Here is a 15,548-nt window from a genome sequence, read left to right on the forward strand (position 1 = left end):
TATGAAGGAGCAGCATTGGCCCATGTTTGGGCTGGTACCAACCAAGGGGACAGGGTGCTTTTCAGGAGGCTCCCAAGGGGATGCTGATGGTGCCAATCCTTCATCGCAGAGCCTGCACTTGGTCCTGCACTGCATCACAACGGGGACAGAGCTCACATGGRCAGTGAGTGCCATCCAACCTTGCTGGATTCAGCAGGTGCTGTTTGCCCCCTCTCCTCTGCACTGACACCYCCAGGGGTGCAGGCAGGCATGCCTGACACGGAGGGCTGCCTTTTGGGCTGGCAATTACAGCGCTATCCCTCTTTCTCCYTTTCATCTATCAGATAAAGTGCTGGCAGCTGGAAGATCCCAGCTGGCGCGTGTGCCGAAGCGGCTGCAGACAGACACAGGCACTGCAGAGCACCCGGCCGTGCTTCTGAGCCCGCTCTGACACCAAGGATATTTTTTTGATGCAACCCCAGCACTTGCTTTTTACTTAAGAGGGGATAGCAATGTATTTTAAGAATAAATGCAGCTTGCAATCAGCATGCTGCCCTGGGCACAATGGGAGTGAGCATGCTTCCCAGTCAGGGAGGCCGCCAGAGGCAGTGGGAGCAGGGTCTCACTCCCCATCTCTCTGTTGCAGATGGAACATGGCCTGAATTTTTGCTCCAGCAATGCTAAGAATAATATGTAAGATCAAAAGGCTAGTTTCGTCTCTGGGGATTGCAAGTCTGCTGAAGGTTTGCTGTAGGAAGTAAGAGAAAAGCTGTTTTGGAAAAGCAGGAGTGTTTGAAAAGCAGTGGTGATGCTCTATTTTTGGATAGCTTTCTGTCAAAAGCAGCCTGTAGTTTGCTAACCAGCTTCTGATGCCTCAAAGCATAGTTAAAACTGAAGCTGGTTAAAACTGAAGGTTTGCAAGGGCCTGGTTGTTGCATTGAATTGTAAGAAATGTTTTTAGGTGCATATTGATCACAAATTAATTGATACATCCTCTTATGTCCAGCTGATGAACAAGGGTGCAAGYACAAAGAGCACAGATCACCTTCAGGGCTGCTGTGGCCCCAGTAAAACCAGCCACAACCAACCATAGGGCTGCAATCTTGGGAACGTGAACTGGGTGCTGAAAAGCAGCACAGAAGGGGCTGCAGCCGAGGATGGATGCAAGWGCAGCTCTCTGCTGGCTCCTTCCTGCCGCTGTCCTGCTCTGTGCAGAGCTCTGCTTCCTTTCATGTAATCAACAAATTAGGTTCTGTAATTTGCCTTACAAACAAGACTCTCATATACTCACTGGCTTTTTTTTTTTTTTTYAGAGGTTTAGCAAGCAAACAGTGGGAGACCAAAGAATTAAAGCCATAAAGTAATCTGCATATAATCAGTAATTACCATGAATCAAACCCTCCTTCAGTTCAGCTGGTTATTATTTCCCTGATAATGTAATTCCCTGCACTCACAAAACTAGGAAATACTCATTTTCACCAGAATAGCAAATAATTTCCTGCTGTGCCTATAACACTGTATCATTCAGTTTAGTGACCACATAAATCCAGCTAATGAAATTTATGGAGAATATGAAGACTACTAAAAACGGAGAAAAAACCTGGAAAAGTAATTGCTCCCRTGTGTGTTGGGAGGGGAGGATATTTTGCCAGCAGACCTGTGCTAAACACCTGCTTATAGGTGCGACTGACAGGCCAACCCTGGGAGCTGWTGTGGGTGACAGCAGGGTGCTCCAGCAGGAATTTGTGCACTGTGAATGCGGGGTGATGGCCATGAGGGCCCTTCTCCTTGCCCTTGTGGGATTTAGAGTGGYAACTTTTCCATGTGACCTCAGAGATCTCTGTCAGAGAAATCTGCAAAGAGTGAGTTGCAGGAGATSTCTGGAAGTCTGGATATATTTGGCTGCTCCCACAGCTGGGCTCCCTCTGCTCTGGGAACAGGGACTGAGTTGCTGCTTTCCACCTTGGATTCATCCAAAGATAATCATTGGCACTGAGGCTTCCCCTGGCAGGTGCTGGTGCCCATCTCAGCCATCGTGCAGAGAACAGAGCATACAAAAGCAAAGGAGTTATCCCAAAGTTTTCCTCTAATGAACCACAGCTGGATCACTGCCAGGATTTCTACTCACCAGCAGGAAATGCTGTTTTGTGGGGAACACCTGGCCAGTTGGGGACCATCGTTAACTTCGTGTTTTTAAAACCCAGAAGTTGCATCCATCTCTGGGGTGCAGTGTGGGGGACAGCCCCCAGCCCAGGCTGCTTGATGATCTCCTACATCCCTGCAGGAGCTGTGCTGGCCCTGTGTCCTGCTGGTGATGCTTAGAAGCTGCTTTGGCTTTGTTAAAATGAAACTGGGAGAAATCCAGCCTCTGGCATTTGCTTGTTACCAAGAAGGATTTCTAAACCACACCGTCATGCCAAGACCCGGGCTGTGAGCTGCTTTCTCACAAGGTTAGAAGTCTTGGGCAGTTTTTGGAGTTATTTCTGGCTGGTATTGAAGTGCAAAATCAAGCTGTGATAATATGATACTGAGTGTGGATGCTTGCTCCACAGGAGGCACTGGGGTGTCTTGGGAAGTAGACCTGCTCTGAAATTTTAAAATTGTGGTGAAGGAAATGCCTTGTAGAGGAGAAGAAGTGGCTAATATACAGTGTAAAAGCTCATGAAAAGGAGGTATTTCTTTTAAGTTTTTCTTGGAATGATACTGCCATGAAGCTGTGAGAAATTGTCACAAATTTTGCAATAAATAACACTCTGACATTAAAGGCATTAAAATGGGAGAGGTGGAAAATGGAAACGACTTGWCTGTAGGGGGCCCTCAGCTGTCTTGTGTCTGAAAGTGAAGTTATTGAACCATCAGGTAAAGAAATATTAGAAGGGGAGCACTCAGCCCCATTTGGTGAGAGATGCTTGATGCCTCCTCTGTCTGTACCCAGACGCTTCCAGTTGCCAAYAGGAAGGTAGCTGGAGCAACTGCTCAGAGCCTGCAAATATGGTAAAAATAAGAATTTAGAAGAAACGGGGTGGATGCAATTTTCTTTAAGGCTGTTACTGATGCTGCTGTCAAGGGTTGCTGGCAGCTGAGAAGCATGAGCGATGACTAATGTGGCAGAACCCATCCTCCAGGCAAAGGAATTAGCAGGGGGGGAAGATGTCTGCTTGCAGAGGGCAGGGATCAAAGGAAAAGCACAGGCTGTGCAGCATCAGAGCCTTCAGTCCCACGGCAACGGAATGGGGTGCGAGCTCCAGCCTCGCCGCATCTGCTCCGTATCCCAGTGCCCATTCCCTGAGGTTTGCTCGTGTGTCCCCTTCCAGCAGCAGCTGGGATGGGARCGGGGTCCCCGTGCCCTTCCTGCTCCTCTGCAGCTGCCTCTGGTGCGCTGCCAGGCATTCATCARCCCTCAGAGCTGACAGCCAAGCCGCTCGCTCACGGGAGCGCTCCCCGCACACTCGCTGGCAGAAAGCGAGTCCCCGAATGGCCAGGAGCATGCTTTTCAAGGACTTAAACCTGAGCCAGCTCATGGCAGCCAAACCAGGGAAGRGAGAGCTGTCCAAAACAGCTCAAAGGGCAGACAGAGGGAACTCACGTCTACCAAGGGCTGCGGATGTACTCAAGGGGCAGTTTGGGAATCGGTGAGGTCTCTCYCAGCCATGAAGAGCTTGTGAAAAGCCTCCTGTGGGCAGGATGTCATCCCCGAGAATCGCTCAAGTGTGACAAGTAGTCAGGAGGGGAAAGGAGAGGGGAGAATTGGGAGAGGCTCCGAAAAGAGAGAACGCTGTTGTTGCTCCTGATCTGTGGTTGTGATTCCTCTCCCGATGTTTAATGTCCCCWCTTGCAAAAGGGAGCTGGGGACAGTAAAAGTCACTCTGGTCCGCAGCTGAGGAGGCAGAGCGGACACTTGATGGAGCTCGAGTCGAGTTTCTGTCAGATCTTTTGCTGCTGCAGCCCTGGCTGGCAGAACCTGTCTTTCCCTCCGTGTCTCCTCTTGGAACTGCCGTGGTTTGTGGAAAAGCTGGGTTTGGGAGCCCTGGCTGCCGCCATACCCCTGCACTGCCGCGGGTGTGCTGCTGTGAGATTCTGCCCCATTCCCTGAACCCCCGGGGATCCAGGGGCTGTGGAGACGGAGCTGTGGGAGCCACGGCAGAGTTTGCTCCCACCCGCACCCTCCAAGCAGACGAAGGCTCACAGCCCTCAGGAGGGGATGCACTTCAGGGTGGCAGCTGCAGCCAGGCCGAGAGGGTCCCATCACCMTGAAGAGTCTTTTGCACTGCTTCTGGGGCTGCAGGTTGTTGGCACACTCAGGTCCCACGGCACCTTTTGAGGAGCATTACTCTGCAGCCGTCAGACAGTGGTGTGTCAGTGTCCGCCTGAGTGCTGAGGAGTGCACTCCCGTGCCACACACAGAAAAGAATGATTTTATCGACTGGAGGGCTTTTATTAAAAAGCCTCCAGCTTTTTAAATCCCAATTTACAGGTAGATAACAGAATCCGTTAATAATATAGTATTTAATGGTTACTGTTCTTGTAACACCACTAAAATAAAGAACCAGCTATGTCTCTTTGTAATTTTTGTTTCTTCAGTCCCTATTCTCKGCCATTTACTGATTTGGTTTGTCCATGATCGCTGCATCATTACAGTTTTATCTTTTGAGAAACCCCTGAGTGACCAATTTTGCACCTCCCTAGTTTTTGCCACCAAGTAGTTTTTGTTTCTTCTATGTTTTTATCCAGCTCTTTTTTCCCTCCATTTCTCAGTAGGAGAAGTGAATAATTTTTAACTATCCCAGACTACAGTTTGAGAAAAGGGTGAAGATGAACAAAGGTTTTTCTTCACTTATATGGAACATTACTGACACATTATTTTYGTCAGACTTCGAGCCTTGGTTTTAACCAGCTGCTGCAAATGCACAGAGGTAAACAACAGACTCTGTAAACAGTTCAATASAGAAGACTTGATTTACTACCTTACAAGACAAAGCAATCAATAATCTATTACACATCTAATCACAGGCATGAAGAGCCCAGCAGCCCTCTGCACAGCGTTCCACCAAACGAGAAAGGCRTTTGGAGACCACAATAAGAGGGACACAAATCACCGAGATTGCAAATGCACCRCTCAGCGTCGATCTACAAACACAAATATTCAAATTTAACAATCACCCCTTGCTACTAGTGAATCACGCTATTGCTATCTGGAGACGAGTTGCTATGGCAGAAAGCTGTAGCAGTGGCAGAGGGCCAAGAATCCTGCCTTTGAAATGTTAACTGAGTTTAACTCTTGACTTTTCTCAGACAAGGTTCATTACTTCGTGTGACTGTGTCATATTAAATGAGTGCTTTGTCTGCCCTGGGTACCGGCTTGGAAGGGATATTATTAATCACCAGGACAGCAAGGCAGGTCAATAACAACCATTTGTCAATAAGGATTTTTTTTTGTATACCTTCAAGTCTGCTATRTGATAGCTGCAGTTATAGAAGGACCTTTTCTTCTTTAAATTCTTTGTTTTCTTCACTTTCAGTAAGTTGTACCSAGTTCACAGCTCCTGGATGCACTCAGAACACACCCACCAGTGCAGGCATGACGGTGAGATGCTCTGATTTGAACAGCCTGGGCACAGAAATGCTGCTGCTCCATTTAAGTGACAATGCAAGCTTCTCTCTGTAATATCCACCAAAATAATCAGGAGTTTATAGAAACTTGAGCAATGAACAGGTAYAAACATCCATTGAAAAGTAATTTTGTGAAAGGCAGAACTACCTACACATGGAATTTAGGGACAATCTCTTCTTTCAGCTGCCTGGAGTGCACACCTGGGCCCTTAAAGAGTAGCTGCAGGTGCACACAATGCACTTTGCTTGGAGCCCTCAATCCTTTACAGCTGAGTAAAAGAAATCTCTCACATTTAGTTACTGGGCAAGTTAGTTAGGTTTGGTGAGTTAGGATTACTGAGATCCAAGGAAACACCATCAAATATTCATGCAGCAGTGCCTCTGACATCCTTTCTTTACCATCACAATGAGGGGCCAAGGACACACACTTTGAAAGTTGATGAAGAATGGCAGAACAAACCAGATGGTGTTAACTGTGAAGAAAACTATCAGAGAGAGAACTGCAGCTGTAGCTACAAAGATGCAGATTCACAAATTGTGACAATAATTCTTCTTCCACAAAATTCACAGAGGTATTACTGTTGCAGTGGAAAAAGTCTTGAGTATAATAGGCCATGTGCAAAATTACMGTGGAGGCTGAGATGGTGGCAGTGAAGCTGGAAGAGTTGCTGTACACTATTCCTACCCCAGGCTGTACCTCAGGAGTTTTGCCCAGTTCCAAGAGAAATCTAACRGCATGTCCCTGCAAATTGGTATATAACCTGTAGAAAATTTAATGTTCTGCCTTCAGAAATCTCATTCTGACTTTCAAGACTTATGTTCCTCTATTATACAACTACATYGTTCAGGAACGAGATCACAGGATAAGAGAGCTCTTCCACTCTCYCATGCTTCCCTTCTCAACAGGCTTTTGACTATGTGCTCACACTTGAAGGAGTTATTCTGGGTAGAGAAAGAGAAAAGCTGTGCAAAACATGCACTACACTGCCAGACAGCACTTTAAAAGTTGTCTTTCAGCAACCGTGATTTTAACTGATGCATCTTTTCAAGATACACTGATGGTAAAGCAGATTTAAAAAAACTCCCAAACAATAAAGCAAATCAGCCACAAGCTCRTGATTCCGTATTTGTATTTTTTTAAAACTACAATCACAACAAGATTTCAGTTGGGTTTTTTTTCCCCAGTAGATGTGCATGTAGATATCATTTAATGATAGTTTCTTGTTAGATAAAGTACAGAATATATACTGTAACTTTGTACACCGCAGATTAAATACTTGAAATCCAAGGATCTCTCAAGCATACTTGTGAAAAACAAGCTTCATAGAAAAAGCAACACCCAGGAACATTTAAAATGAACCATTTATTAAATCAAACTGTTATTTTAACAGTTACATAAGTTACACAGCATGTTTAAGTCAAAAGATTTCACCAGGAAAAAAAAAAAAAAACTTTAAACTTTTATTATGCAGGCAAAAATAGTACCACACAATATGTACCTGGGAGGGAAGAAGGGAAGGGGAATCTCTAAACATTCAAATAAGGCCATAATTATTTAAAAACAACAATAAAACAATAATAAACCCCCCCAAAGATCCATTTGCTTTTCAGTGTGTTCAGTGCTGCTAACTATATGTACTTTCAGTGTACAGGTGTGATCGAGGCAGTGATATTTTGATAGCTAGGTTTAATGCTTTAAAACACTATCAGAAGTGGAATAAGGCTCATTAGTACATACAGCTGCCCTTGGAATGTCAATCTCAGTTGCCTTCATCAACTTAAAATTCACAAAGTGCACAGTTAAGATATGCCAAAAAATTGAAACTGCTACTCTACCAACAGCTGCCCATGCTTAATACTTAGTGGTCTATTGGAACAAAGTATGTTCTTTCAAAAGAGATGTGTAAGAAAAGCCACTGTAAAACATTTAGTTTTGAAGATGCACTAGGAGCTTTTTGTAAACTGAAAAGTAGAAAAACATGGATTAATTATGTTAAGAAAAGAATACAAAAAACACTAGAAATGACCATCAAACTTTCAAAGAACAAGCACCACAATGGACATTAGCATTCGATTTTGCAGTGTACAGCAATGTAATAATTTCACTCTAGCCAATCTACTTCATCAAATTCGGAATCATCTTCTGAGTCGCTGTATTCCACAGCGATGCGGCGGGACAGGATAGTGGCAACATCATTCTCAATGCGCTCGTGTTTCGCTTCTTGCTCCCGCTGCTCTTCCACTTTGCGCAGCTGAATACCTGGAGAACACCAGAGCACAAACACGTCACTCTCCTCCTTCACCACTCTCACTGTATTTAGCTCATGACGCACAAAAAATGCTTCGCCAGCAAATGTGAAGACAGAGGACTCTGTCCTGCTCAGGCAGAATTTTTTGGGTCAAGTTTTTAAAGACAAGAATGTCAGAATTGCAGTGGCAGACTAGATCATGAGTCCTTCTGCTATAATATCCTGGTTCTGATTTCCAATTAAAAATACATTTTTAGTACCACTGTAAGTGGCCAAGCCATTTTGTTATTTGCACTTCCAGACATTTTCTACACTCTCTTATYCATGATTTTAATGAAAGTTTATAGCTATTTGAGTATCCTAACAAGAGAGGACCTCTTGTAAGCCTGCTTTTAATCAAGTAATGATCTGGTTTGGGATAAAGTATTACTAGGAGATCAAACACAAAGGAGAAATAACACATACCAAATGTATGAGAAAGTTAAATCCAGTAACTTAGTAAAAMAACCATGAGATTATTTATTTTTGTTTTATACTCACAACGTCCCAGAATGACACAGACTAAATATGACCTACATCCTGTACTTTAAATATTCTCTGTTATCAACTGACGGGCAACCCAAGCACAGGACCTTGGGTGTAATTTAAATTGTGGTAACTCAAACCTTTGTTTCTTGGGCATGACTGGGTCAAAAGTGTTTTCAGTAATCACCTGGATTATATCAGCAGGCTCTGCTTTCTTATTTTTGCTGACATTCTCTACTCATATTCACACACCCCTGTTGTACACAACTGTTGTCAACATTTCTTTAGATTCAATGATGTTATTAATTCATGTGTATACAGATGCTGTAAAAATATTTTGAATTAGTGCTGTAGTGTATCTGCTGATATTCCAGTACTGTAGAGATTCTGTGCAGTGCTGCAGGTGCAGGTGAAGAGTAGAAGAATGTAGGACTTGAAACATTTGAGAGAGCTGAACTACTGCAAGATACCCCACCATCAAACAGCAGCACGCACAGGGCAATGGGGATTTTCCTGGCCACAGGAAAAGCTGGAAGGTACAGCTTTCACACACAGCTCCTCAGATCATCAGGAAAACACAGCCCTGCAGCTCTACCCTTCCCTTGCACTCTGCCACGGGCATCTTGCAGTGCAAAGGCTGCTCTGCTACTGTGCTGAGACGTGTCCAGATCAGATACTTAACAGTYTGAAGTCTTCAGAAATGATTTCTGAATGTTACTTGTATCTTTCTTTAATACAGTGACAGATGATCAAAATTCCAATTCTAATTGATCCATTTTGCTTTTATCTAATAGTCTGTGAAAACCAATGTTTTTGTCTTCTACACAATCTGTAGATTATCAAAAAAAAAGCTGTATTTGCAGGTAAACATAAATGGAAAGATAATCTCCACAGATCATCTAAAAACACTTGTACTTTTTTCTGTAATCTAACTTCCACAGAGAAMCAGTTTTGCCATCCAAACTAAACATCTGATAAGTGCAATTACAAACTGAAAAAAAACCTGTCTACTTGGCAATGCATACACTGTAAAAGATAGAAAACAGAAAAACACTTAAGATGCATTTCTCTAACTTCTTACACATGTGAAATATTCCATCTCTCAAAGGTTATGTGTATTTAGCAAGTTTCTGAGATTGCTCTTTTTGCTGCTTAATAGCCAACATTACCTTTCCGTATTGCTTCCAGCAGAACACTTCTAGCATCGCTGATCACAGGAAGAGTTGAAGGGTGGCGTTTGGGCTCAGGAGCAGGAATCACTTGGGATGGTGGAGATGGAGGCATTATGGGTGCATGAGGGCCGGGGACAATGGTTGTGGGAGCAGGGTGCAGAACGGGAGCAGGGTGAGAAAGGTTTGCAACTGTGACAGGGGAGGAGGGTCGAATGCCAGGAGGGGGCAGGGGAGGAGGTGGGGGTGGCGGAGGAAGTCCCTGAACTTCAGSTTGTGGGGGAGCCGGGTGAACAGGWACAGCTTCGCACACTTGGGCCGCTCTAGTGACAGGGGGAGAGGGYTGTGCTAGGGGAGGAGCAACTGGAGGCGGAGCTGGATGAAGAACTCCMGGAGCTATCTGGAGAGGAGCTGGTGGAGGTGGCACAGCTGGGGCCTGCAGAGCAGCTGTGGGAGGGGGTGGAGGGGGTGGCACTGGGGGTGGAGGGGTGGAAGTCATTGCAGCTCTTAATGATGAAGTCGACAAGGCAGATGGAAGAGGTGGCGGTGGTGGAGGAGGAGGAGTGGGGCTCACAAACACCGGTGTTCTGCCTGTTGCTGGTGACTGAGGACGATTTTCTACCAAGCCAGGAGTAGAACTGCAATATCCAATAGCAGAACAAAGTTATTAGAGCTAGAGAGTGGAAAATACAGTAATAATTCACTTCTGCAACTTAAAAACATCGAAATGTGGGCATTAAAGAGCATTATGTACTATAATGATTTCAGGGTGTTTGTTCATACTTCATAAACAAGGAAATCTGATTTTCAGTATGGAGTATGCATCAGGTTTCTAACAGACCTCTGCTCAAAATCAGCTATTAACCAAATTTATGTTCTTACAGAATATACCAGCATCTTTAGCAAAGGTTTCCTATACTAGCACAATTCTTCCCTGTTGTCCCTAAGAAAATCCAAATTATTTTTCTGAAGTAAGGGAACTAGCAGTTGACTAACTGCTTCGATTTACAGAACTTTAAAACAATGCAAACAATGAGGACAAGTTAATTTGAAATACATGTTTAAGGTGTGATGACAAAATAAATGAGACTAATGTCAGAGGTCATCAATACTATGCACAGAGAGGTGTAGTTATAGGCTAGATACTCATTATAGGGCAATGAATAGGTGAACTGAAGAAAACAAGAGAGAACAGTAAACTTACTTTCCTGAAAGACCTCTAGAGGATTTCTTTAAACTGCTGTGGAAAGTTAATCTGAAGAATCAGGCATTTTTGTGTATGATCTCCTAAATAATTCTTTTCAAGAAGCTAACATCTTGCTGATGTGACAATCTGATCCAAATTAACTGTCCTCTAAGTTGTATGTACCTGACCATAAAGTAAGACTTTTGGTATTAAAAAAAAATAGGGAAGTGACAACGAAATCTTCGCCTCTAGAAAACTATTCTATGTATCCACTGCTGAAAAGGTACGAAGAAWCAGAAAATAAAAACACTTAGGGAGAGAGAAGAACTTGCAATTTAGAAAATGCGATGAACACATAGTTTTGACAGCTGTCTTACTGTGATATATTCTTCTTTTCATGTAGGCTGAAACACAGCTCAGTTGTACATATTTCCAAAACTCCAAAGCTACATCCTGAAATGCCAACATACTTCACAGAAACATTTTCCACAGAGTTATTTGTCTTGCCATTTAACTCAAGAGGCAACATGTTGCAGTATTAATGGCAAGGTGAGGTCTGGCTCCACAATGGCAGCCCACATGGGATTTAGATGTTGGCTCCTGGTGGAACGCTGGACTGGGGGTTGCCACAGCCCCTATTTCCACAGCATGGAAATAACACCAACAGCTATTAGTGGGGTGGTGGAAACTTTAAACAGCCCAAACAGATCCACACGTGGCTTTTGTGGCTCATACCTGACACAGGGAGGCACAGGTTTCACTTCAGCAGCTCCGTGCATCGGTGGTGGCGGTGGTGGCTCATGGGGCCGGACCAGCACGCGCTCCTCGGCTCGGTTCAGCAGCTCCGACATCTGGCTGTAGGGCAACGCAGACAGGGAGTACGAGCCATCGATGTGGTCCACGTATGCTTGAGATCTGTAGGAGAACAGGGAGAAATGATCCAACTCAACCTTTAGTTGGAGTAAGCATTAGTGCCCTCAGCTGTGGTTCTCAACTTCAGTCTGACTTCTGAATACAAGTATCTTCACTGGTGTTGCATATTATACAATATGGTTTTCAATAATTTATCCCACTTTCCCTGTTAYTACTTCTAGCAGCTCAAGGGTTTGATTTTGAGAGGTATATCAGATAGTTCCTACAGCATGTCTGTGACCTTAGTGATTATTAGTCACATTATTTTAAGTAAATACAGCAATACAATCAGAACCACTCTTCTTTTATAACATTCATGAAACATCCATCGATGTTAGAATGGTAGACTTTACAACTGAATAATTCAGCTGAACTTCTGTCAGAGGATCTTTATTCCAATATACACAGAGAATTCACTACTTTAATAGACACAGGACTCAATGAATATCTATTATTGAGAGCAGCAGTAAATAAAGATGATTCAACTTGYTAATGACAACTTTTGACACACCTCAAGGACCTCATCAGTAAGCAAACTTTAATTTACTRCCCAATTACAGATTTTTATTCTAAAAAATCTCTATTAAATTCAGAGCAAAAGTGTTCATAGAACACTTTCCAACAAGTAAAGCAGYRCTCTTCATTTCCACACACTGCCACYACTGTAGCATYRAAGCCTAATAAATTCTTCAGGGGTGAAGATCTTCCTCATTTTTTCCAAAGCATGGTGCAGTTCTGTATCTGAACAACACGCTCTGCACATGCAGTGCTCCCAAGCACTTCAGCATTATTAATAATTGTATTACTGGTACTGAGATAATCAAGGTTTAGGCCAGGGTCCTGGATAGAAAAGGATACTTAACAACAAACATGTATGAAGTGGGAGCCAACAAACAACACAACAAAAGGATAGCAGGAAAGAAGATGTTTCTGTCAATGACTCGACACAGCAGTTAACAGAGATCTTATAAAACTGTTCCCAGAAAAATGCTAATCACCATAACTTAAGTTATGCCCCACTGAGTGAAATGCACTGAGAGCACTTTCATATTCTGAATTGAGCTGTTTTCTACAAGCAGGTTTTTCTATTTTTCAGGCAGTAAACACTCTCTCSTAGAGTTGTCATAATTACTCACCATCACTACTGAGCTTTTCTGAAGCCTTTACAAAGCTACAAAAATACTCTCTAATGGTGTGCTTTTGACCACAGAAAGATGTGGGAAAAACTAACCTTTTTTTGGAAGGACAATGAATACTTTTTAATTAAAAAAACCCAATGAAAGAAAACACCCGAAACCCCCAAACCAAACATATATCCCCAAATGTCCTAAAATTACTTGTCAGCCCTCTTTGCTATCAGATGTTTCTTGGCTGGTAAAATGGACTTGATTTTGCAGAAAGACCAGAAGCATAAGCACAGCAGGTGTTTACCATGTGAAATGCTACTTTTAGCCACCAGCAAATACGTGCTGCGAAATGAGAATTCAACAGGCTGGATTTTGTAATAGGCTATAACCAGAAATGTCAATCAAATAATGGATTTGTTCAAGAGTAAAGAGAAGCTCAGCATCTCATTTGAGTTCCAAGTGGACGTTTGTTCACATCACACACACCATAGAGTCTTGGCAGTGCCTGCTTAAGAAAAATCAACAGGCTGGAATAACAGGGATTTTGTAGGTCAGGATTGGAATGCAGTGACACACCTGTGTGCCAGCTTGCAGCAACGACACCACACCTTCATCAAGCTGCAGAGAACAACAAAATCCTCAAGGACACGAAGAGGATACATGCTACTCTTGAAAATAACAACACAACAACTACTCCTTTAAGGACATGAGTATTTGAAAATTGAGTTTTGGTTAAGCTGAATCAATGATTCCCAGTGCATTTCAAGGGGAGCAGCAGCATCCTGTCATTTACCATTGCTCATGCAAGTTCACTACGTAGTATAAATACACTTAATAAAGGAGAGAAAAAAAGCAAAAGGAACCTTGATTCAAAATGTGAAGCTGGGCCATTAGCAACTTCAATGTGCTTATGTAAAAGGTTAGCATCATCTTCTGCGAGCTCTGGGCCTTGGGCTAACTTCTGCCACTCTCGCCGTCTGTCATGAGGTGCCCTTGGCACTTTCTCTGGTTCATGAGGGCGATCTAGATTTTTCTGCTGTAGGAGAGTTGTGTAAACAAAATTGACAACTGAGACAGTGTTTTTTAATTAGTTGCATATAGACATCAGCCACAAATTCATGAAACACAATCCCATTTAAAATGCAAGAAAAATTCACTTTCAGGCTAAACATAATACATTAACCAAACAGATTTTTAAGAGCCAGAAACTTCAGTCTAGTGGATAAGTAGCTGAATAATACAGAGAAAAACAACYGTATAAGCAGCTTTTTATTCTAAGTCTGAAATCAAATTATGAATCTGACACATTTACTCTCTCTACTATGCATGAGATATACAGAATAATGGTGAAACAAGAAAGCACTTGTTCAATTTTAAGAAGATATAAGCAAAGAGTTCTATTCTTACTAATTTCTTTCYAGTTTAGAGTAACATATCCAGTAGAATGTCATTCATACTTTCTCACCTGTAAGATTGTCAAAATTTTGTTTTACAAATAAGTGTTCAAATGAAATGTTTTATTCCTGCTGTATTCCTCCTTTCTGAGTCATTGTTAGAATACTTAAAAGTTTTGGCAAATCTGATGTTGGTTACATTAAGAYAGCATGAAARCTTTASRTCCTTCTATATTATATTACTACTAYTATTATTATTATTMAAYTGTTAAARTTGATGGAACTGAATGAATACAAGTAGTTTAAGTTGAATAAAGTTGAACTCTGTCAAGTTTGGAGTGCTATTAAAGTAGCACATYTGCAAGCAAACCCTTTCTAGGTAGAAAACAAAGAGAAGCTGTATAWAGTATATGTACCTTCTGCTTCCTCTTTTCTTTCCTTTTGTCCTCCGTGTCCTGCAACATTTTTTCCTTCCACAGATCAAAGAAGTATGAAGGATTGGTATAGAACTTCAAACCTTCTTTTCCATCATCCCTGAAATACAGTGACACAAATAGGGCATACTATTTATTTGACAAGACATGAATCCAAACATTAAGACAAAGGAAGGGTATATCAAGGAATACATTGTATCTCAGACCTTGAAATATTTTATTGAGGAACAAAGAAGAGATGATCATTGACCTCCTGCACCATCACTTTTTACTATCATTCCTGGCAGTCAAGGTCCTAATTTTAGAAAGTTAACTTTAACACAAGCTCCAGAAAAAAAAAACCAACAGTGTCATAGATCAGAACACTCCCTCTCCAATAACTCAAATCTTGCTATTACAATATTGAGCAAATTTGTGGGACTGCTTGTGTTCAGTTACTGATTCAAACTGACTCTGGGACAGCAAACAACATTCATTTCCATTGAAGACTCTTTCTTCTACACACTTACCTGTTTAATTTTTTGCATCCAAGTACATTACATCGTTTAATAAACACAGAAAACAAAAATTACTTTTTCTTACCATCTTACACTGAGGTAAAATTTGAGTAAAACAGAATAAAGTTTTAATGTCTTCTGCTGCTTTTATTCCTCCAGCAGCTTCACAGATTTCTAGTCTGGCACCTTAAATATTCAGGTGCTACTCAACATGAGCAAGGTGCCTCGATGCATCCTCTCTATTACATAAAATAAGATAGGAATTGTTAAAATTAATTTTATTTTACTAACCTGTAAGGGGTGAGAATGTTAAGTGGAGGAGGCTGCTCACAAATGTCGTAAGTTTCTTGCAAAGGAATTGGCAGAGTTTTGCGATCAAACAGCTGCTGGTCTTGAATCGTGGAACTCCGGAAAGCTTTTCTCATTGTAATGTCCTGCAGTGACACTGAAAGGGGATATGGCCATT

General features: G+C 42.4%; 1 protein-coding gene across 2 annotated transcripts in view; it reads right to left on the minus strand.

The window, feature by feature from the left end:
• Positions 1-6,716: 6,716 nt before the first annotated feature.
• The window catches only part of WASF1 (WASP family member 1), an 87,359-nt gene continuing 78,527 nt past the window's right edge, over positions 6,717-15,548 (minus strand). Inside the window, exons 4-9 of one of the 2 annotated variants that reach the window (XM_057390168.1) lie at positions 15,374-15,527; positions 14,568-14,685; positions 13,621-13,790; positions 11,454-11,633; positions 9,533-10,170; positions 6,717-7,849 (exon numbers count right to left, since the gene is read on the minus strand). In XM_057390168.1, the coding sequence (XP_057246151.1) occupies positions 7,692-7,849; positions 9,533-10,170; positions 11,454-11,633; positions 13,621-13,790; positions 14,568-14,685; positions 15,374-15,527 (1,418 nt within the window). In that variant the 3' untranslated portion in view covers positions 6,717-7,691. Of the gene's footprint in view, positions 7,850-9,532; positions 10,171-11,453; positions 11,634-13,620; positions 13,794-14,567; positions 14,686-15,373; positions 15,528-15,548 lie in introns of both variants that reach the window. The other variant, XM_057390167.1, reaches the window with a different exon arrangement.

The sequence above is a fragment of the Malurus melanocephalus genome, unplaced genomic scaffold (genome assembly GCF_030028575.1).
Source record: "Malurus melanocephalus ecotype Western Australia unplaced genomic scaffold, MMel_1.1 scaffold_23, whole genome shotgun sequence".
Taxonomy (NCBI): domain Eukaryota; kingdom Metazoa; phylum Chordata; class Aves; order Passeriformes; family Maluridae; genus Malurus; species Malurus melanocephalus.